Source organism: Melozone crissalis, unplaced genomic scaffold (assembly GCF_028551555.1).
Source record: "Melozone crissalis strain CALT ecotype California unplaced genomic scaffold, PUWL_Pcris_2 ptg000041l_1, whole genome shotgun sequence".
Taxonomy (NCBI): Eukaryota; Metazoa; Chordata; class Aves; order Passeriformes; family Passerellidae; genus Melozone; species Melozone crissalis.
In genome coordinates this window covers 1,068,969-1,091,716 of record NW_026535819.1, presented here as the reverse complement: position 1 = coordinate 1,091,716, position 22,748 = coordinate 1,068,969, and the positions used below count along the sequence as shown (strand labels likewise).

General features: G+C 61.4%; 1 protein-coding gene across 1 annotated transcript; it reads right to left on the bottom strand.

Annotated features, from left to right (window-relative positions):
- Positions 1 to 1,715: 1,715 nt before the first annotated feature.
- On the bottom strand, positions 1,716 to 18,953 carry NR5A1 (nuclear receptor subfamily 5 group A member 1). The gene is made up of 6 exons (XM_054284330.1): positions 18,852 to 18,953; positions 18,301 to 18,442; positions 14,255 to 14,895; positions 6,859 to 6,978; positions 6,199 to 6,346; positions 1,716 to 1,963 (listed from the first exon to the last, which is right to left on the bottom strand). The coding sequence occupies exons 1-6, from the start codon at positions 18,951 to 18,953 to the stop codon at positions 1,716 to 1,718; spliced, it is 1,401 nt and encodes a 466-aa protein (XP_054140305.1).
- Positions 18,954 to 22,748: the final 3,795 nt, after the last annotated feature.

Genomic DNA, 22,748 nt, shown 5'->3' with positions numbered 1-22,748 from the left:
GCCCCCACAAACACCCAGCCCTCCCCATGCCGAGCACCAACCACAAGGGTCAGAAAGACAGCCAAAAAATACAAACTTTGCCATTTTAAATGAATTGTAAAATTTATTACAGTGGTTTGCTCCTGACAAGGAAGTTGGTAACCTTCTGCCTGGGAAGGAAGGGGGGAGTGGGGAAGGGCAGGGATGAGAGGGAGGAAAGGATGTAAGAGACAGAGAGAGACACTTAAGGACACTTTTCATTTTCTGAAAATAAAACTTCTTTTACCTCCCAAAACATTTTCTCCAGTTAAGTCCACAAAAAGAAGAAGGTGAAACCAAACCACAGACTTCAGGAGGAAAATGCACAAACGTGTTAAAGCAGAGACAAACATGCTCTTTCTTCTGTGTCTAACAAGCTCCACAGACGGCTCCTCAAGGCACCGGCTCTGCAGAGCTGCAGCGGCCCCTGGGCACAGGACAGCCCTGGGAGCAGCCCTGGACAGCCCCAGCCGTGCTGCAGGGCCCCAGGGCAGGGGGCTGTGGGGCTGTGGGGCAGGGGCTGGGCCAGCCCCAGGGCTGGGGCTGAGACCCAGAGAAAGCAACAGTGAGAGTCCAGCACGGCCCAGTTTGGGGGGTTGAGACCCCCAGTGCTCCCAGTCCTGTCTGTGAGCCCCAATCCCACGATGGGGCAGGAACAGAGAGTTCTTTGCCAGTGGCTTTGGCACAGCATTTGCTGTCCCCTGGGACACGGCAGAGCCAGGAGGGGGCACAGGAGGCCCAGCATGAAGTAATCCTGATTCCTCCTCACCCACTCACTCAGCACATAAATGCAGGGGGGCACCGCAGAGCTCCCCAAGTGTCCCCAAGGTCCTGAGCACATTCTGGAGTTTGCACCTCCCTCCAGCCTGGCATCTCTGCCCCCACAGCTGTGGGCAGGACTGAGCTGTGGTGCCCGTGGGCAGCTCTGGGCTCTGGGCACTGCGGCTGGCACAGAGCTGCTGCCTCCAGCACAGCAGGCACTGGGAAAAGGCTCCTCAGCTGAGGGTTCAGCACTGCCCAGCCCTGCCTGCCCTGTCCTGGCCAGGGCAGCTTCAGGACAGAGCTGGCAGCAATTGTGACCCGGCATCTGCACCTTGGGGTCCTGGCACTGCTGCATGGGACAGACATCTCCAGCCCAGCCCCACATTCTGTGTGGATTCCTGCAGAAATCCAGCACCTCTGTGTGTTCCCCGGTGCCTGGAGACACCTCAGCCACCAGAAAACCCCTTCACCTCCCCTCTCTCCTGCCCTGTGCACGAGGGCCCTGAGACATGGGCAGGGCCGGGGAGGGATGGTGGCAGTCAAGGAACAGCTGGTGGGGGCAGCAGGAGGAGCAGAAACAGGAGAAAAGCCGGGACAGGCTTTCCCCTTCCTTGGTGCTGCTGGGCCGGGCTGGCAGGGGACAGGTTTGGGCACCAGGTGTGCGTGGAGCTGAGGTCAGCGCTGCCAACGGGGCAGTGCCAAGGCACGGCCCTGCAGCCTCACCTGTCCCTGCTGTGCACGGACCTGCTGGGCATTTCCAATAGCAGAGGTTACATAGCATGGCTGAGGAGGGCAGGCAGGGGGAGGCTCCTGCAGCCCCGCACCGGCCCTGCCCCTGCCCCTGCCCCTGCCCCTGCCCCTGCCCCTGCCCTGCCCCTGCCCCTGCCCTGCCCCTGCTGGAGGCACTGCGGTGCTGCCGGCTCCTGCCTGGCCGCTCAAGTCCGCTTGGCGTGCAGCATCTCGATGAGGAGGTTGTTGCAGGGCACCTCCCCGCTGAGGTGCTTGTGGTACAGGTACTCCTCGGCCTGCAGGCTCAGCGCCCGCACCTCGGCCAGCCAGAGCAGCAGCTGGCGGAACTTGTCGGCGGAGTGCGGGTAGTGGCACACCGTGTACTCCAGCAGCGCCGCGTTGGCCTTCTCCTGCGCGTCCTTGGCCAGCGGGTGGTTCTCCAGGTACTTCACGTCTGCAGGGGAGAGCGTGGGTGTGAAATGGTGCCAAACTCACGGCTCTGCCCCCTCTGTGCCACACCGAGCTGGGTGTGCCAGGAGGGACCCACACCCTGCGTGAAAACAGTGCAGGAGGGTCCCACGCCCCATCCCTACCCAGCCAGGGCTCTCCATCCCTGCCCCACTGCCCAGGTGTTCCCTGATGCTGGAGACAGATTCCAAACCCCCTGGCAGTAGGGCTGCTGTCTCCCTGCCCTCGCTGCCCAGGAAGCTGCACATCCAGAAGGTGCTGCCAGCTGTGCCAACACATTGGGAGCCGCTGCCATCAGCCCTCTTTAATTCCTGAAGGTCGAGGAAGCGGCTGAATTAATTCCCTGATAAACCTGGTCTTTCCAATGCGGCAACCAGGCTCACCAGCCTGGAAACCCTAATCCTCCACGCCTGGCCAGGGCCACAGCAGCTTCCCATAATCCTGCTGCCAGCTTTGGTGCCAGCAGGGCAGTGACAGCTCGGCAGGGCAGTGACAGCTCGGCAGGGCAGTGACAGCTCGGCAGGCAGCAGCACCGAGGGGCAGGCAGGGTCAATTGTCCCTGCACACAGATTTCTGTGGCTTTAGGAACCAGTGCTGGGCACTGCCCCATCACCACCTGCAGCTGCACACAGCCATGGTCCCACACACCTGCCCAGCAGAGACCCCAGAGCCCTGGCACGGTCCATCCAGGCCAAGGGGATTCAGTGGATTCACTGTGCAGGACGAGGTACTCGGGAGCACTGCCTCGCTCACAGCCCCCTGGCTGTGCTGCACACAGACCCGATGTGCCAAATCCCCACTCACGGGCTGCAAACGGGGAAATCTGAGCTCTGGGTCTGGCCCAGCTGGGAGTTTGGGGTCCCTTGAAGGGACGGTGGCACCCACGGCTGCTGCAGCACAGCCAGGGGTCAGAGCTGGGAGCAGAGCCGGGAGCAGAGGTGTGGCCGGGGGCATTGAGGAGCCCCAGGAGCGGAGCCCCAGCCCAGCCATGGAAGCCGGGAGCCCCCGGGGAGCCCCAGCCCCGGGCCGTGCCCACGGGCACGGGCACTGCGGGGGCAGGCACAAAGGGCACAGGTTGTGCCAAGATGCAGGGGATCAGATCACCCTTCCCTTTTCACTCTGACAGCACATTTGCTCCTATTGTCTCCTGCTACCCGGGTTGTTGTTATGAAATCTCTTTATCTGCATAAGGTTATTGTGCATGTCATTAAAAAAAAGAAGTTATATTGATAAATGTCAAATCTATCCCCTGAGTTGGCTCAACAATAGCTAGTTCTACTCGATGAACTCACCTGGTTCGCTGAAAGACCCTATTCACTGTTTAATTGAATATTTGAATAATCTTTTCATTCCTGCAAGGAATAAAGAATGTTGTCCAAATAACATTGACTCACTTCATTTAGAGACACTGCAGCAGTTGCAAAGACTGTCCTGTGACAAAGCCTCCCATCACACATACAGATATGCCTGGGATTATTTCTATGCCCTCAAGTGTTCTTCCTATTCACAGCTCCTTTTGTTTGGGAGAAGCTGCTGATAAATTGCAAACGCTTAAGGGAATGTGGGCTATAAAAGCCTCTCTTCCTCCCCTCCCCAAGAGTAGCTGCTTCATGAATGTAAGTCATGAAATCGAATGATAGGTCAATCCATTAAGGCTCTATTAAGCCCTTCTGTAGAACAAAGCTAACCTGTGCCGTCCTCATAAATATTGCTATTTTGAGAAGCCCTAATTTTAATTAAATCTCTTTACCTGCTCAGGAGAGAAATCTATTTAGAACTCAAATGGCAGCTCTTGTGAACAGGGCTTGGCTTTGACTGTGCTGTGGCAGAGTGGTAAATGTGGAAATTCTCTTGTTAAAGGCAATTACATCCTACACATAATACACAATCCCGTCCTCTACAGCTGAGCCTACGAAGGGCAAATTACTCCAAGTGAGCTCTGCAATATGGAGAGAAAAAGTTGCATTTGGGGCAAAATGATGTAAGGGAGAACACGGCTATTGGATTCCACGCCCTCCCTGAAAGCCGCTGCTCGGGGGAAGCCATCGGGGGGACACTGCCCCTGCTCGCTGTGCTGTTCTGTGCTGTGCTGTTCTGTGCCGTGCTGAGCTGTGCTGTGCTGTTCTGTGCCGTGCTGTGCTGTTCTGTGCTGTGCCGTGCCGTGCTGTGCTGTGCTGTTCTGTGCCGTGCTGTGCTGTTCTGTGCTGTGCTGTGCTGTGCCGTGCTGTTTTGTGCTGTGCCGTGCCGTGCTGTGCTGTGCTGTGCTGTGCCGTGCTGTGCTGGTCTGTGCTGTGCTGTGCTGTGCCGTGCTGTTTTGTGCTGTGCCGTGCTGTGCTGTGCTGTGCCGTGCTGTGCTGTTCTGTGCTGTGCCGTGCTGTGCTGTGCTGTGCCGTGCTGTGCTGAGCTGTGCTGTGCTGTGCTGTGCTGTGCTGAGCTGTGCCGAGCTGTGCTGTGCTGTTCTGTGCCGTGCTGAGCTGTGCTGAGCTGTGCTGTGCTGTTCTGTGCCGTGCTGTTCTGTGCTGTGCTGTGCTGTTCTGTGCTGTGCTGTGCTGTTCTGTGCCGTGCTGTGCTGTGCTGTGCCGTGCTGTGCTGTTCTGTGCTGTGCCGTGCTGTGCTGTGCCGTGCTGTTCTGTGCTGTGCCGTGCTGTGCTGTTCTGTGCTGTGCCGTGCTGTGCTGTGCTGTGCCGTGCTGTGCGTGCTGTGCCGTGCTGTGCTGTGCTGTGCTGTTCTGTGCCGTGCTGTGCTGTTCTGTGCTGTGCTGTGCTGTGCCGTGCTGTTTTGTGCTGTGCCGTGCCGTGCTGTGCTGTGCTGTTCTGTGCCGTGCTGTGCTGGTCTGTGCTGTGCTGTGCTGTGCCGTGCCGTGCTGTGCTGTGCTGTTCTGTGCCGTGCTGTGCTGTGCTGTGCCGTGCTGTGCTGTTCTGTGCTGTGCCGTGCCGTGCTGTGCTGTGCTGTTCTGTGCCGTGCTGTGCTGTGCTGTGCCGTGCTGTGCTGTTCTGTGCTGTGCCGTGCTGTGCTGTGCTGAGCTGTGCTGTGCTGTTCTGTGCCGTGCTGTTCTGTGCTGTGCTGTGCTGTTCTGTGCTGTGCTGTGCTGTTCTGTGCCGTGCTGTTCTGTGCCGTGCTGAGCTGTGCTGTGCTGTTCTGTGCCGTGCTGAGCTGTGCTGAGCTGTGCTGTGCTGTGCTGTGCTGTGCTGTGCTGTGCTGTTCTGTGCTGTGCTGTTCTGTGCCGTGCTGAGCTGTGCTGTGCCAGGGCACACAGGGCACCCCAGCAGATGGGGGACCCGGCCCTGCTGGCGCTGAGCCCGCGGGGCAGCAGCCGGGGCAAGTCCTGGCTCGGGGTCCGAGCCCCCCGGCTCGTTCATTTCCCAGCCCGGGCACTGTTTGTGCCACACCTTATCACTGCTGGAGCAGCTCCAGAGGAAAGGAGAGCCGAGGGAGGAGATGCTGCAGGTGCAGGACGGGGCAGCAGCGCAGCTCCCACCGCTGGTCCCTGGCTGGGACCCCGTGGGTGCAGAAGCGCAGGCACAGAGCCAAGGCGCTGGGATGGGGACAGGGATGGGGATGGGACAGGTATGGGACAGGGATGGAGACAGGGATGGGGATGGGACAGGTCTGCCACGGATGGCGCTGGGCTCACCATGCCCACCAAGCCCACCAAGCTCCCCGTGCCAGCACCAGCGCTTGGCTGAGGCCGGGATGGATGCCAGGGGCAGGAGCGGGCTGCGCCACGCCGGGCCCGTTTCGGGCTGTGGCAGCAGGGCAGCAGCGCCCACGGCTCTGCAGTTATTTAGTCTGGCTGAGGTGGGAGGTGTGAACGCGCCGGCGTGCCCGACCGCAGGCTCCAGGCTGAGCCTAATCAGAGCCGAGCCCAGCGCTGTGCCCGGCTCTCTGACGCAAATCCCGGCTGATAGGGCCGGCCCGGCCCGGCCGCCTCTGTCAACACGCCTGTTTTCCGCAGCCGTATCAGCGCTTGTTTCCCTGCCCCTGCCATGGGAGAGCCACCAAAACAGGCGGGGTGACAACGTCCCCTGCAGCTGGAGCAGAGCGCGGCCCCGCGGAGGGAGAGGCTTTGGGTCCCGGGACAGGAGAGGGGGACAGGCAGGAGCCGGCTCTCGCTCCCGGCTCCTCGTTAAAAGCCCCTTTGTGACCCCGCCGGACCCCGGGCCGTGTGCGCAGCACAGCCGGACCCCGGAGCGCTGCCCCAGTGCCCCCTGCTGCACTCACCGAGGCTGAAGAGGATGAGGAACTTGAGGCAGACGAATTCGTGCCGGTCCACCTGGAGCGAGTGCAGGTGCAGGACGAGCTCCTGCGCCCGCAGCACCAGCGTGTTCAGGATGGAGCCGGCCTGGGCTGCGATGGCCGACATGTCCACCTGCGACAGGGACAGGGTGGCATCAGCTGTGGCAGCCCCCGTCCCCCACAGCCTGCTGCAGGGCACCTCACACGGGGCAGGAGCTGGATCAGCCCTGAGCGCTGACTGAGCAGTAGGGGTGTCACAAAAAGACTGATGGGTGGAATGGGAACACCATTTTAAACAGGGTGCTGGAATTGCAGGCACCACATCTCCAAAAGCCACCTCCAGGGAGGGAAGGGGCCCCTCCTCCCATCCCACTGCTGACAGTACAGGTGGGACTGTTGGTCTCTCCTTAAGAAACGTTATTCTCCAGAACCAGGAGCTGTGTGGCAGGATGGGACAGGATGGGACAGGATGGGACCTTCTGCACAAGCAGACCCAGAGTGTAACAACACCACCTGCCTGCCCTATGCCGAGTCGGCCACACTGGGATGAAAGAAAAAAAGAAGTCACTCCATTCCCCCCTGCAGCCCCTGCCCATCCCCACTGCCCCTCCACAGCACCCCTGCACTCCCAAGGCCGTTCCTCACCTCCTGGCCAGTGACCAGCAGCACGCTGTGCTCCTTGCCGTGCTGCAGCTGCCGGTAGATGTGGTCAAACACCAGCAGCTCACTCCAGCAGTTCTGCAGCAGCTTCATCTGGTCACCCACCTGAAAGAGAGCAGGAGCTGACACCCCCCGTGCTGCAGGGCACAGCACCCACGCTGTGCCTGGCAGGAATCCCATGGGAGGGGCATCCCCTGGGGTGAGCATGGACAGCTGGAGCTGCACCCCAGAAAGGGGGACCTCGGGCAGGTGGCTTTGCAGAGCTGGCTTCAAAGCAGCTCAACATGTCTCAGTGGCACTGGCTGGCTCTTATCAGCACGGGTCTTCCCCCAGCAGGCACAACCTCCTCAAACTGCACACAAATTTTAACAAAATGACTGCGGGAGGGGCACGCGGTGGCTGCACAAAGGGCCTGTGTGTCCAGAGAGCCCCTCTGGATACTTTAAGACGAAAGAGGGCAGTGCCCATCCTGAGTCCTGGCCAGGATGGCAGGCTGGGGGAGCTGCTGGGTGTGGGACATCGCTGTGCCCTGCAGCTGCCAGCCCGGCCCTGCCCACGCACCAACACACGCACTTGTGACCACGTGCCCTGCTGCACATGTGCCACTGTGTGTGAGTGCCCAGAGAAACACCTGGGACTGTCCCCGAGAGGGGCTGAGCCAGGACACTGCCTGCAAGGGTCCCCAGAGGTCTCACAGGGCACTGGGACTGCAGGAGCAGCAGGGACTGGTGGGGTGCCACCAGAGCCAGCAGCTGCAGAGCCATCACGCTGCCTTCCCCACTGTCCTGCCAAGAAACACCACAGATCACCGGCTTCATCCCCTCGGCACTGCTCTCCTCTGAACCCCAACTCCTTCCCACAAAGAGCTGAGCTCCTGCCCTGCCTGGACTCCCCTCTGCATAGGGCCAGTGTGGGGAGAGGGTTGGGATTACAGAACTGCCTCCACCACGGCCCTGAGGAGCAAATCCAGTGCCAGCAGCCGAGCTCTGCAGGGCCATTGTGCTCCCCCGTTAATAGAGGGAAGACAGATGCAGCATCACAGGGCTGGATAATGCCCTCGTTCTGCTGAAGAGGCTGCAATAAACCCGCGCTGGGAGATTGCAAAAGGAATAGAAGCCAGATGAGAAAGAGCTTTATGGTCTCAGAGCCGGCGCTCCCCGCGAGCTGCTGGGATTTGTCTCTCGAGGGTGGTGGGTGGCCAGAGCTGGGAGTGTGGCAGGGCAGGGAAGAGGTGGGGTGGGAAGGCAGTGACTCCTGCCCACCTGTGGGGCCGTGGGCACTGTGACAGGGCTGTGGCGCCGCTCCTGCCCACCTGTGGGGCCGTGGGCACTGTGACAGGGCTGTGGCACCGCTCCTGCCCACCTGCGGGGCTGCCCCTCGTCCCCCAGCCAGTGCAGCAGCTGCTCGACAAAACCCTGGGGAAAAGCTCATTGTGCTGTAAACCAAAATAGAGACTTTCTGCACCCCTGGTGCCCCCTGCCAGAAGGCGAGTGGCTGGCTGTGGCAGTGGCCAGCCTGAGCAGAGGTCTGTGGCTAACCCGAGCAGGGATCTGTGGCTAACCCGAGCACGGATCTGTGGCTAACCCGAGCACGGATCTGTGGCTAACCCGAGCACGGATCTGTGGCTAACCCGAGCAGGGATCTGTGGCTAACCCGAGCAGAGATCTGTGGCTAACCCGAGCACGGATCTGTGGCTAACCCGAGCACGGATCTGTGGCTAACCCGAGCAGGGATCTGTGGCTAACCTGAGCACGGATCTGTGGCTAACCTGAGCACGGATCTGTGGCTAACCAGAGCAGGGATCTGTGGCTAACCAGAGCAGGGATCTGTGGCTAACCTGAGCACGGATCTGTGGCTAACCCGAGCAGGGATCTGTGGCTAACCAGAGCAGGGATCTGTGGCTAACCTGAGCACGGATCTGTGGCTAACCAGAGCAGGGATCTGTGGCTAACCCGAGCACGGATCTGTGGCTAACCCGAGCACGGATCTGTGGCTAACCAGAGCAGGGATCTGTGGCTAACCTGAGCACGGATCTGTGGCTAACCAGAGCACGGATCTGTGGCTAACCAGAGCAGGGATCTGTGGCTAACCCGAGCACGGATCTGTGGCTAACCCGAGCACGGATCTGTGGCTAACCAGAGCAGAGATCTGTGGCTAACCCAAGCACGGAGCTGGGGCCAGCCCAGCTGCACGGTCTCGGCCTCTGCTCTGGCTCAGTCAGGGAGTTGTTTTGGAAGTTCTTTCCTGTGCCTCATTCCTGAGCGGGATGAGCTCCAGAAGAGGCAGACAGAAGGTTTTGCCTTGAAAACCTTTTTAAAAAGTTAGCTTTTCCAAAGAAAGTACTTCAATAATTCTGAAATCTTATTTTCTTCCTTTAAAATTTACTAATCAGCTTCTCCCAAGCTCTGCAGGGTGTTTGGCTGAAGCCCCTCAGCAGCACCTTTCACCCTCCATGGCTGCTGCAGGGCTGTCCCTTTGCCAGCACGCTCCAACGTGCCGTGGTGTTCCCTGGGAACGTCGCAGTGCACCAGAGCCACACGGCCATGGCACGAGGAATGTGCCTGGGGCCGTGATGGGGTGGGCTGGGGGCTCTGTGGGCCACTCAGGGCTGGCTGGGCTCCGTGGGGCTGTGCCCAGCACCAGCAGGGTGTGCCATGCCCAGGCTGGGTGGCAGCGGGCAGCCCCCACGGCCCTGCTCTGGCACTGGGGCTCTGCTGCAGGGGCTCAGGCTGGGGGTCCCCGGTGCCCCCCGCCCTGGCCTGGCCTGAAGGAGCAGCGGCTGCTAATGGAGGGCACTCAGAGGCAATCAATCCTCCCAGCAAGGTGAGCGGCCGCACACACGCTCCCGCTCCCGTTAAAAGTTAAGCAAAGGATCTTCCTTTTCATGTCAAGGCTCTTCCTCAGAGTGCTTTATCAAAGGCCTGATGCAAGCTGTCTTTGAGAGGCAATCCTTATCTTTTTTTGAAGTGAGCATTTAACCCATTCACAAAACACTAGGTGAAACCCTCCCCACCCTGGAAGAGCAATCCCTGATGGGCTGCTACCAACAGAAAATGCAGTTCTCTGTGGGGATGATGCTGGAGGGGAGGCAGGGCATGCAGAGGCAGGGATGGTGCTGCCCAGGAATGGGAATGCAGGACCTGCATGTGGAGGTAGTTTTAAATCCTCTGCAACCTTCCCTGTGGGTTCATAGGTACAAGCGAGGGAGTGTTGGGGCTCCCAGAGTGTGCCCAGGCCAGGCAGGGATGGTGCAGCCCCTCAGTGCTCCCTGCACGGCTGGTTCAGGGCAGCCCCACCCTGGGTACCGCTGCTTTGGGAAGGGGAGTGGCCCACCAGCAGCCCTGCTCTGGCAGGAAGCCCTGAGCTGGTGCCAGGACATCCGTCCCCAGCCACGGGCCCAAGCAGCACTCGGATACCCCTGACCTGCCCCCACCACACAGATGCCCTCCACGCCTCCTCCCAGATCCCAGGTGCAGGATTTGCCCCACAGCCCTCTGGCAGGTGTGTGGCACATGCCAGCACCCCAGGCAGCCCCAACAATTCCTGAGTGCAAGCAGGAGCCATCACCTTGGCTGCTGAGAGGTGTGGAAGTGGATTGGTGTCCACCAGCCACCCTCAAAGGCAAACCCACACACGTCCAAGGTGTTAATGGTCAGTGCAGGTCCCCAGTGCCCTGCCCAGACACCACCACGATGTGCATCCTAAAACAAATACCCACCCACACCAGTGTGGCTAGGCCAGGATCCCATCTCCCTGCTGGCTCCCAGGCTGCTGCAGCCCTGGCTGCACGGGCACCAGGGCTCTGCAGGCAGGGCAGTGTCACATTTCCCCCAGTGCACGGGATGCTAAACATTGCTGCAGCATCCACCACCAGAAGGAGATTTTAAATCTGCCAAAAACGCTCTGGCCATCGGCCAGGAGATGGGGTCAAGATGACCCACATGTTAAAGGCAGAGGAGCAATTGACTGCAAATAGGCTTTGTGGTGCTCCGGGATCTCTGAGCACAGCTGAGGGAGGGCAGCCCAGCAGACAGACCCAGTGACCTCAGGGACCCCTGGGTGTGTGGGAACAGTGCTGCCCTCAGCATGCCCCCATCCCTGGAGCTTGCCTGTGCATGGAGGGTGGTTTGCCCCAGGCCCTTGGCACAAAAGGGCTGAGGAAGGGGTCGGCACCATCCCAGCACCCTGTGGCTGCTCTGTGCCCCTCCAGCACTGCAGGGACCCGCTGCACACCCAGCCCAGCCTGGCCTTCGGGCTGGAACCGTGGCAATTTGTTTAACATTCCTGGCTGCTCATCCCAATCTAAAGGTCACTGCAACCCTGTGCTCACGATATTGATATGTTGGTATGGCAGCGACACCTATATAAACCAGGCTGTGCAAGACTCATGTGTATAAACCTCACCAAAACCAGACACAATGTGAGCGTGCAAAAGCGCCTGCGTGCGTGCACATCCCTCTGTCTGTCTCTCCATATACATATAAAAAAATTACATCTGAAAGGACAAAGTTGCCTGAGACTCACAACCCAACAAAATATATTTCACCCCCGGCCTATATTTTTCTTCCTGAAAAGATGCTGCAAATCTTCCCTCAGTCCTGACACATCTCATCTAGACTCAGTTAAAGTTCGTATTTATGGGCGTCAGCGCTGACCTCTTCCCCCTCCGCCCGCGCGGCCTCGCGCCGCGGCTCTGGCCGGCCCTCGATGAGCAGGCGGGCCCCCAAATCCCCTCTGCCCAGCAGCGTTATTAGTCTTGCCTCCGAAGGCCAGCGCAGTCCGTAATTCTCCTCCTGGTGACACGGGATGAGCGCCGCGACATCAGTCTCCCGGCGGATTGGCATGGGGACCCTCGTTTGTCAGTGGCAGACTGACAGAATTACTGGCCCTTAAATGAAACGATATATCTGGGAAGTTAAATCTGTTTTCAATCTGACTGCCCCGCGCCTGCGGGCGGACGTGGCGTGCGAGCCGATGTCAAGAGGCCATTAGCCCGTGGCCCCCCTCCTTCCCTGGGTGCAGCCATGGAGCCAGGGGGGCTCTCCTGATGTCTCCCAGTCCAGCCACCACGCCAGGAGTGTGGAGACAGCAGAGCAAAGCACCCATTCTGCCCTCGGCACATTGCTAGGGTGGGAATGGGAATGAGAACTAGACTGGCCAGCTCCAGAGGAAACTGCTCCCACTCTCCCTGGGCAGGCACCAAAGGCTCGTCCTAACCAGGTGTGAGCCAGCAGCTCCCCATGCCCCTGAAGATTTGCTCCATCCTCTCCAGGCTCCCTGTGAAGCCCCAAGAAGAAGCCAGGTCTCTGCTAACAGCCCTGTGGAAGGAGCACGGCAGTGCTGGGCCAGCTCAGGCAGGGCAATCCATGATGGGGAAATCTGCCCACGCCCCCCCTTCCCACCTGCTGCACCTCCTCCCATGTAGTGCTAGCCTGGCACGATGCCCTGGAGAGGTGTCCCAGCACGGTGCCTTTCCAGCCTGGATCCCTGCTCTGGCCTCGGCCAGCAGCCCTTCCCTGCTGGGGCTGGGGACTGTCACCTTCACACAGAGCTTCCCAGGGCATGGAGAGGGCTGCTGCAGCCCTGCCCTGAGAGCCCCCAGCAGGGACTGCCATGCCATCGATCCCGGAGATTGTGATGTTGCTCCGTGCTGCTTTAGGGCAGAGCCATAAACCCTGCGCTAGCAGGAGTTCGTTTACCGCCCCAGCACCGCTGTCTTTATGGGCCAGGCAGGAGCAGAAATGGGGATTCAGGTTCTCAGAGCTGCTCCTGCTTCCCACTGGCTGCTCTCCTGTGCCTGAGGAAAAGCCTCTGCCCTGGCCAGGGAGGATGAGCCGTGTGGGGTGGGCAGGGGCAGCCCCAGGTGGGGGCACTGAGGATACCAGGGCTGCTCTGTGCTGGGCTCGGCAATGCCCAGGGCTCTGTGCACAGGAGGGACCAAGGACAGCCAAGCCTCATTCCCCCTCTGCCACTGGAGCCAGGGTGGGCTGTGGGCCCTGCAGTCCCCAGCCCTGGGAGATGCTGGGAATGCACCCCACAATCACCGTGTGAATAAGGCAAAACTTGAGCCCCCAGGATGGCAGTGATGGATATGGACACCCGCTGAGCACCAAACCCCCTGTTCTGGGCGCGGCAGGGCACATGCCCTGCTCCCAGCAGGACACTGGTAGCTGTGCCCAGGTGAGGCCTGAGGCACTGCCATCCCCCCAGAGTCCCACGGCAGGAGGAGCACCCGCCAACACCGATTCACACAGGAACAGCCTATTTTGGTGGCACAATCACGCTGACAATGGAGCTACAAGGCTACACAGCTATACAGCTGGGAACTGAATTTACACTGTTTACAATATCTCCTGCAAAACAACAACCACCCTGTTCCCAAAATCCAGGCTGGACACTGATATGATTGAAACAAGCCCAACCCACCCCCACAATGCCATTTCCTGACACTGTTCTGAACGATGGGGGCTATTTTGAGCCACGAGGCTCGGCCACACTCAGCCCCATGGCACCCATTGTTGGGCACAGGGAAGAGCCTGGTCCTGTCCTACAGCACAGTCCCACTGGAAGAAGGTGATTTCGGCCAGAGCCGGGTAGTACAATTTCATGCTGGAAACACAAGAAAGCACCTGAGTCTCATCACAGCTGCCCCAGGATGTTGCTCTGGGTTTTGGCCATGTTGCAAAATTTTCTCTCCTATTTTTGCACTAGTTTGGGATCTTAAGTCAGCCCAGAACATGAATGGAAAATTTCTGTAAGCTTGTCAAGGTGTGCAGGATGGCAGAAGCTGCTCCAGCCCTGCTAACCCTTCCCTGGCTGCAGTAAATGTTCAGGGACATTTGCTAGAGGGGATGCCTTGGCAGGATGGAGCTCAGCTCCATCCCCCCAGCCGGGCACACTCGTGGGCTGCTGGCAGCAGACACAGCTCTGGAGCAGGCTCGGGCTGCCCCTGCTGCCTGGTGCTAATAGCGCCCACCTGACCACATCGATTTTCCTCCTAAAGGCAGGGGAGAGAATTGGCTCAACTATAATTCCTCAACGTTACATTTTTCAATTATGTCTTGAGCTTGACACCACAGTCACTCTGCCGGCAATTGCCTCAACAGCTGCCCCTGCTGTGATGAATCTGAAAACATCAGCCCCACACAGAGTGGGAATCGCTCCGGCACCACAGCCTGGCCCTGGCACCTCCAGCCCTGCAGGAGCTGGGAGCGGGACTGGCACATGCCAGCAGATCTGCAGTGATGGCCCCAGGCCTGTGCCCACGGATGTTTCCCCGTCCTCACAACATTTCACCTCAATCCTGCCCACAGCCAGATCCCATCCTCGGGGATGGGCAGCCTCGACCCTGCCCCATCGTGCCCCCACTGACAGCTCCTACCTCCAGCTCCTTGAAGAAGATGCAGCTCCGTGCCCACTCCACGATGGAGAAGAGGGTCTGGTCGGCCATCTTGCACATGAGGCCGAAGGTGCTGAGCTTCTCGTGCCGGCCCTTGCCCTGCTCCTGCTGCAGGCAGGACAGTATCCGTGCCTTCACCTGGGCCTCGTCGGGCTCCAGCTGCAGCAGCTTCAGGATGAGCTCGGGGATGTCGGGGGGCGAGCTGCTGGGGTAGGTCTCTGGGTACATGTAGGCAGGCACGGCCTCGTGGGCGGCTGTGTAGTGGTCGGGGTACTCGGACTTGATGGTGCGGTTGGGGAAGGAGGGGTAGTGGTAGGCGGGCAGGGGCGCGTGCCCGGGCACGGCCATGCCCAGGGAGGGCGTCCCGTAGGGGCTGCGCTCGTAGTCCACGGGCGTCAGGGCGGCCGGGTTGGGCGGCAGGGGCTTGGACATGGCGTGGATGCTGTGGATGCTGGAGGACAGGCTGTAGTCACTCTGCACCGGGGACATGATCTGAGGCACGCTCTCCAGCTTGAAGCCGTTGGCTCGGATCAGAGCTTTCTTCTGCTGCTTTAAGGCACGGTCCCGCTTGTACATGGGTCCAAACTTGTTCCTCCCTCCACGCATCCGGTCTGCACGCACAGCTGGAGACAGAGAGAGGGCAGACACCGCAGTGAACCCACATGGAGAGAGATCAGGGCTTCCACAGGGCACAGAGAAAATGCTGGGGGACACGACTCAGTGGCAAAAAGAGTTTGGGGAGCACTGGGGAAACCTTCCCAGAAAGATTGTGTCACTCCCAGCCCCGCCAACGTCACCCTCAGAGCCTGTGGGGATTGCAGTAAACGAAGAGACATTTGGCTTTCACTACAAAACGAGCCGGGGGAAAAAGCAGCTTTCATTCCCCGTGGGTTGAGGGGACAGCCCTTAAAGCCTGGGCAGAGAAGGGGATTTGGCACTCACTTTAGTTTTAACAACCCGTGTCACCATTCCAGCCCTGGGATTTCTTTGTCCCTGCAGAGCCTGGGACCCCACAGCCCGCTCAGGACCCTGGTTCCCTCCGTTCAGGCTGCACGTGCTGCTTCTCAGCAGATCCCTGCCTCTTTTTCGGGCAGCACGGCTGGGATGCACTTCACCCCACCCGCCCCGGGATCCCAGCTGTGGCGAAGGCTCTGCTGGAGCATCCCGCTGGCAGAGTCCCTCTGACGCTGCGGCAAAGCAGATGTTCCACCAAAGCAAAAACCCCAAGGACCTGCCAACGTGCAGGGGAGCAGGTGCTCCCCTGCAGAAGGAGCCTGTCCCGCTGCCCTGCCCTGCCGCGCTCCGGGGCTCTGCCCGGCCATCCCTGGGAAGAGCCCCAGATCGCGGCAGGCAGGAGCGGGGGCTGGAGCAGCGGAGGAGTGCGGCGGCGAGAGCAGCCCTCAGGAGCATCAAAGGCAGAGCCCCTCCGCTATCTCGTGTTCCTGCTGACAGCCAGCGGGTCCCGCTTTGCCTCTCAGCTGCTACCTCTGCCTTTCTTTCGCCTACTTATCCTGGGGCTCACAGCCAGCCCCCCCGGAGAGCTGGAGCACCTCCCCAACGCTCCCGAGGCAGGCTGGAAAGGCGGAGGGTGGCCGGGAGCAGCAGCATTTCCAGGACGAGCAGGAATGCGCTCCCAGGAGAGCCGCCCTGGCTTCCTCCCTCATTCTTTATTCATGAAAACAGCATCTCGCTGGAGCGGGCTGCCAGCGGCAGCCTCTGAAGAGAGGGGTGCAGCGTCCCCGCTCCCCAGAGCCGGCCCACGCCCCTCTGGGCAGCGCAGAGCTGTCCGGGCAGCTCCCGGCTCCCAGGCCACGCTCAGACCTGTGCTCACCCCTGCTGGGGTCCCACACAGCCTGGCAGCCCACAGGCAGGTCTGGTAGCCCTGGCCGCAAACCTCAGAGCACACCAAAACCCAAATCTCACACCCACTCGAAGTTATCCCACCACTGCTCGAGTCGGGCACAGTGACATCCAGGGATGGCATCCCACAGCAAACCCCTCGACCCTGGGCAAGGGGGCACAGCAGAGACCCTCCTAGGGCTGCCTGCACTCCCACACACAGCAAGAGGTGCTCACAGCCTGGTCTCACAAGCCCTCCAGAGGCAACAGCATACGCCTCCTCCCCTCTCCCAGCAAGAACACAAAGGGAGAAAAGGCCTTCTAATTCCCTCCTGCTCTGCTTTTCCTGCCATTTGTGCCACACTTGGGATTGGGAACAACTTGCCATTTGCTGTGTCCCGGCTGACAGCCGAGAGGAAGATGCTGCATCCCGACCTCCAGGGCAAGGGGGCTCAAGTGGAGCCACCCACGAAGCGCCTGCACCCCAGCAACAACCCCAGAACCATCTGCAGATGATCCCCGAGGCACACACCCAGACGGTGGCAGGAGGGGTCCCCAGCACCCTCAGCCCCCTTCCCACCTGCACTGCCTTGCCTGCTCTCACCGCAGTGCAGAGCCCTGGCTGGGGCAGGGGCTGCCAGGCTCTGCCTCCCCTTTCTCTGCCTGGGTAGGGACATGGAAGGTGCCATGGGCAGTGCCCCCAGGGCTGTGGGCAGCTTCGGCCAGGGCTGCGCTTCTCCTCCCGCTGCCGCCTCCCTTCAGGCACTTTGAGGGGTGCCTGTGTCAACACCGTGTTCCCAAAATCAATCACCTCGGGGGTGCTCTTGTTGTGTGGATCTGTAGACTCACCTCCAAAACATCACCTCAGATGCCTTGCCCAAAAATACTCGGAGATGAAAAAGGTGGTCTCGTTTTTACTACAAAAGAGAGGGTTCCATGGAATATCACTTTCGCAGGGTGATTGCCTCGTCTGCCCAGCTCTGCTGAGGAGCCAGCAGCAAGAAACACACAAAAAGGCTGTTGGGACAGCTCTGGGACTAAAACACCTCCTCGCATACACGACAGAAACTGCTGGAAAGGGACAAATTGAGATCGTGCCTTTTCCCTCTGTCCCTGCCCGTCTGCCGTGGGCTCTCCAGCCCCTGCCCAGCGCCCACATCCCCTGGCGACATCGATCTAAACGGCCAGAGCATGCACCGAGGGATTCAGGGCACCAGTTAACCCAGCGCAGGGAGGAGAGTGGAACTGGGATCTGCTTTGGAAGGCAGCCCACGCCGGGAGTTTGCAGGGGCTGAATCGATGCTGTGTCTCACTCCTGCGCTTCTGCTCGCAGCTCCCACCCGCTCCCGGAGCGAGCGGCCGCCCTGCCAGGAGCCAGAACACGAAGGACTTTGCGATGGACCGCGCCGTGTCCCGAGCAGCGAGCCCGGCTCAGCCCCCCAGGCTCGGGCGGGGGACTCAGCCCGCTCCCACCGCTGCAAAACGCAAACGATTTCAGGGGAGATGTGGGGAGGGGGCGGCCGGCTCGGGGCTGGGGGGCTCCTCTGCCCCTGCCTTTGCTCTGCCATCCCGTGCCAGCGACCTGGCCCCTCAAATACATTTCGTTCCTGGATGCCGAGCGCTGCAGAGCCCGCGGCACGGGCTGTCGGGGCCCGACTCTGATGTCGGGATCCTCTGCGCCGACATCACAGAGAGGCGGCTGCTGTGGGGCTGGGATCGTCCCCCCGGGGGTCAGAAATCCGTTGTACTAAATGTCACCGAGAGGAAAAATATAATTTGTGGAGGGTCTGAGGCAGTTTTATTGCGATCCCCATAATTTTTAACGTTTTTCCTTAAGTCTCGGCTTCTAGAATTATGTGCTTAAGGAAAACAGTAATTTATCTGCTATTTCCCAACCTTCCTGCCAGCAAAAAAAAAAAAATCCTGGAAAGTTGAAGCCGTAGCAGCAGGAACCCCGGTGAAACAAACAAAATGAAACAAGGAAAAGAAGGAGACGACGCGAAAAAACGATTTTTCCCTTAACTTGGGAGAGAAAAACGGAATCGAAGCGGCGGCGGGACTGACCGGCCCGGGGAGGTGGCAGCGGCGGGGACAGCGCGACCGGTCCGGCAACCGCACAGTCCCCGCACAGTCCCGACCCAGTCCCCGGCCCCGCCGCCCCGTGCCGTGCCATGCCGTGCCATGCCTACCTTCCAGGCGCATCCCCACGGTCAGACACTTCTGGAAGCGGCAGTAGGGGCAGCGCTTGCGCTGGGTCTTGTCGATCTTGCAGCTCTGGCTCTCGGTGCAGGTGTAGTGCTTGTTGTTCTGCACCGTGCGCTTGAAGAAGCCCTGCGGCGGCGGGCGGCGGCGATGCGGCGGTCACCGACACCGGCATCCCGGCACCGGCACCCCGTCCCCGCCACCCGCGCTCGGCACGGGCTCCCGCCGCGCTCGGGGCTCCCGTCGCGGCCGCGCTCCCCTCCCGCCGCCGGGCGCGAATCCGCCGCTAACGAAAACGGGCGAGAGAAGCCCCGCGGGCGGTCCCGCTGCCCCGGGCCCTGCAGAGCCCCGTCCCCGCTCCCCGCACAGCCCCGGTGCCCCCGTCCCCGTGCAGCGCTCCCCCCGCAGCCCCGGCCCCACCAGGCGCCGGTCACGCACAGCCCCGGCCCCGCTTCCCGGCCCCGCTTCCCGGCCCCGCACGGCCCCGCACGGCCCCGGCCCCGCAGCCCCGGTCCCGCACGGCCCCGGCCGGTCCTACCTTGCAGCTCTCGCAGGTGAGCAGCCCGTAGTGGTACCCGGAGACCTTGTCCCCGCAGACCGGACACAGCTCGTCCAGGTCCTCATCATAGGAATAGTCCATCCCCTCCAGCGGCCCTGCTGAGGGACGAGCCGCGGTCAGCGGGACGGGATGGGACGGGCACGGGGACGGACCGCGGCCCCAGCCCCGGCGCTGGGTGCGGACCGGGAGTGGGCGCGGTGGAGACCGAGCGGCAGGTGCGGGAGCCGGAGCTCTTTATAGCGCCTGGAAGAGCATCTCCATGTTGGTGCGGGCTCACGGCCAGCCCCCCGGGGCTGGGGAACCTCCTCTGGGAGAGCGGGCGGCTCGCGGCGGCACGGACGGGGCGGGGGCGGAGGGACCGGGCAGCGGGGACACCGCGGCCGGGCTGGGGAGCGGCTCGGCCAGGCCTCGGCAGCAGCGGGGATCCCCCCGGGACTCCCCCAGGGACAGGCGAAGCAGGAAGGGGGTGAGACCCTCCCCGCTCCCCCACACCGTCTGTGGGCAACAACAAGTCCCCCCACCTCTCTGGAGGGTCTGGCCTGAGAGAGGCAGGACCTGTCTCAGGGCTGGAGCAAAATTCACCATGTCTGGGCAAGAGTCTGCTCTGCTCGCTGCACAGCCCTGGACCACCAGCTTTGTAAGAAAGAAATCACCCCCCACCAGCTGCCCCTGCCAGCCCGGGGAGAGCTGTGTGAGGAACACTGAGGTGTGCAGCAGCTCCTGGAATCTCCCCTGGGGCCACCACTGAGGAGATGAGTTTGGACCCAGCACTGGCCACCCCACCAAGAGCACCCAATGGTGTCCTGGTCTGCCTGTCAGACAGCAGGTACTGAATCCATGCTTCACAATTAGGGTTTCTTGATGAAATGTTCGTGATGGCAGCAGGCCAGCACAGGAGCACCCTGGCTCCCAGCATGTCCTGTTTATCAGGATGCCCCCGGGCCACACACCTCGCCTGGGACTTGGCTGTGGGGAGCTCGAGGCTCCAGCTCTGAGCTGGGCACTGGAGCTGAGCCCGTCCTGCAGGGCTCCCACCGAGGCAGGGACCCTTCGTGGCTGGTGCAGAGCCTGTCCCAGCATGGTGGGAGCCTGCTGGCAGCACAGCAGCACTGGGGCCGAGGCTCTGGGTGCCTGAGGGGCATAGCTGGGGACTGAGCTGCTGGCAGTGCCCCACAGGGGAAGGGCATGACTGATGGCCCCATAGCTGATCCTGCCAGGCTGATCCTGCATGGTTTGTCTTTAAGGGCTCATCCCACAGATCTCATCCCACCCAGCTCACCCCACACACAGCTGCCCGAGGGTGCAGTGGGTAGGAAGCAGCACTGGCAGGGAGGGCAGCATGCAGGAAACGGGCTCAGTGGAGCATCACTCCAGAGCCACCAGGAATGGAGCCCGGGCTAAGAATAGCAGCAGAGCACTCTGCAACGCGGGTCAGCCGCTGCTCAGCCGGGAAGGAGCGCTCCCACTGCCGGCACAGCCCTCGGCCAGGGCCCCCACAGTCACCACAGCTCTGGGGCAGCTGCCAGGCAGCCACGGAGCAGGACCTGCCATCCTGGAAAAGGAGCCCGGGAGGGGCTCTGAGCTGGGAGAACTGAGCAAACACTGCGAGGAACAAAAGCAACTCAGAGCTGAAGGCTGTGATCCCTGTCAGTGTGGGATGGGGACGGGACACGGGCCCAGTCAACCCTATAGGTCAAGGGGTCCCAGATGCCTCCCATGCCCGCTCCAGGGTCTGGAGGCTGCCTGTGCTCCAATGGGCAACTCCCAGCCCTTGGGTGACCGGGGACCCCCAGGCACTGCCAGCTGGGCTCCCAGAGCCCCTCAGCAGCCCGATCTGTCACTTCTGAGCCGCAGCTCGGCCGCAGGGCCAAGGCTGTGGTGAGGCCTCGCTCTGCTGCCCGTGATCTGCAGAGCCGCCATCCCCACGCCCGCCGAGGGCCGGGACGGGAAGCGGAGGCCCACACACGACTCCCGCTTCCTCACCAAGCCCTGCCGCCTCCCCAGCCCCGGCCTTGGCTGCCACCATGGCGGGGAATGGCGGCCGTGGCGGGGCGATGGCCGGGCTGGGAGCGGGATCCCCCCACGGACACGTACTCACCGCGAGGCGGCTGCACGGCTGCTGCGCGTGGGGCCGGAGGGTGGGAGAGCCTCGCTCTCCACCGGCCAGGAGCTGCGACCCGAGGAGCCTCCGTGGGGCGTGGGTACCGTGCCCCGTCCACGGCACGCTGGGGGATTTATGGGGACCTGCGTCTCTTGGGAAGGTGTTGGGGCTCTGGCTGCGCACACGCCGCCCCGGGCAGGACACCGGCCAATCTCCTCCCCACGGGGGCCAGGCTCAGCCAGGATGGACCCACTTCGGTGCCTTATTGGCTTCTGGAGCCACGTGACCATGCTGAAAAACATCATAATTAAGCTACAAAACGCTGCCCATAAACTAGCATTAGAAAGTGACAGCGAAGATAAGTGGAACCCCTGGAGCAGATAAGGTGCCCCGGGAGGGAGACCCTGCAGGGAGGTGGGGGGCACCAGAGAGCCCCAGCACCCACGGCCACCCTGATTTATGGCCCAGGGCGGGAGGGAGGCGGCCGAGGGCACGGGGCAGGACACCTCTGGGAGGAACGAGAGCTCACCTCACCCACCCAGCACCAAGACGCAGCCATGGCCTCCTCGGCCCTGAGAGTCTCCTCTGCAGGGGAGGGTGGGAGGAGGCTCCTCCACACTCAGGGCCCCACTCCCAGGTCCCTGGGGCTCACTGTGCCCGTGGCCAGCAGCTCTTCATTTGCCAGAACAGCACTCACTGAAAGCCAGCGTCCCTCCTGGGCCTAGCAGCCACGCCTTGGCTGTGTTTTTGCCATGTGTGATTCCCCACGTTTCACTGCCATGCTCCGTCCTGCCCACAGGCACTGTGCCGGCAGATCTCGGCTTCCAATCACCCTGTGCAACACAGGAACTGCAGTGCCACGGCAAGAGGCTGCATGAGAAACCCTTCCATGCTGCCAGAGAGGGGATCTGCTCTCACTCCCCATGCTCCATCCATCCATCCATCACCATGGTGTCTCCCCACATGTTTGCACAGTGTCCTGCTCTCCGTTTCATCCCACAGTGACGACAGCCTTGAGAAGGGGTGGCTGCCTCAAGCCCCACACCAGCCCAGCAGAGGCTGTGCCACGGCTCTTCTCTGTAACCAGGGTGAAACAGCAGGACCCACAGTCCTGGCTCAGGGAAAGCTTTGTCCTCTCTCTGTTTCAGCACAGCCCCGACACGGTGTGACAGTGAGGCGCCCTGCAGCATTCCCATGCAGAGTGAGGGAAGCAGCGAGCCCCGGGTGCTGAGGGGAGAGGAGTGGGAGTGCGGGCTGCACAGCCCTGCTTGTTTTTTCCTTGCTTTGCAGCTGAAGAGAGGAGAAAAACTAATGAAAACAGAGCTCTGGAAGAAACGCCAGGCCTGGAGTGGCTTCCGCCCTGATCCCCAGCAATTATCAGCCACATGCCAGATGTTCCGATGCGATGCCAATGTCAGAGAAAATAAATCTGTGTCAGGTTCAAGGTCCCTGCCGGGCCGGCACACAGCGCTCGCGGCTCAGCGCCGCACGAGGCGGGACAGGGCTGCGGGCCGGCCGCGGCCGCTTCCTCCTGCCAGGCATTGTTCCCCTGGGAAGCCCCGGCCTCACACCGGCCACTTGCTATTTTTGCAGCAAGGTGCTTTCGGGGGTAAATACGTCCCTGCCGGCCTTGGGCACTTTCCTCTGCGCGGGCCCTGGCCAAGGCTGCGGCCTGGCTCCTGCAGCGGGCGTGCGGCCATGGTCAGGGCCGGCGCATGGGCCCGGCGCGGCCTGGCCGTGGCGTCAGGGTGGATTTCTGAGGGTGGATTTGGGAA

Coding starts and splice junctions, on each gene's coding strand:
- NR5A1 (XM_054284330.1), bottom strand. CDS start 18,953: ATGGACTATTCCTATGATGAGGACCTGGACGAGCTGTGTCCGGTCTGC. Junction 18,443..18,851: donor TCACCTGCGAGAGCTGCAAG/GTAGGACCGGCC, acceptor CCGCCGCCGCAG/GGCTTCTTCAAGCGCACGGT. Junction 14,896..18,300: donor CGTGGGGATGCGCCTGGAAG/GTAGGCATGGCA, acceptor CTCTGTCTCCAG/CTGTGCGTGCAGACCGGATG.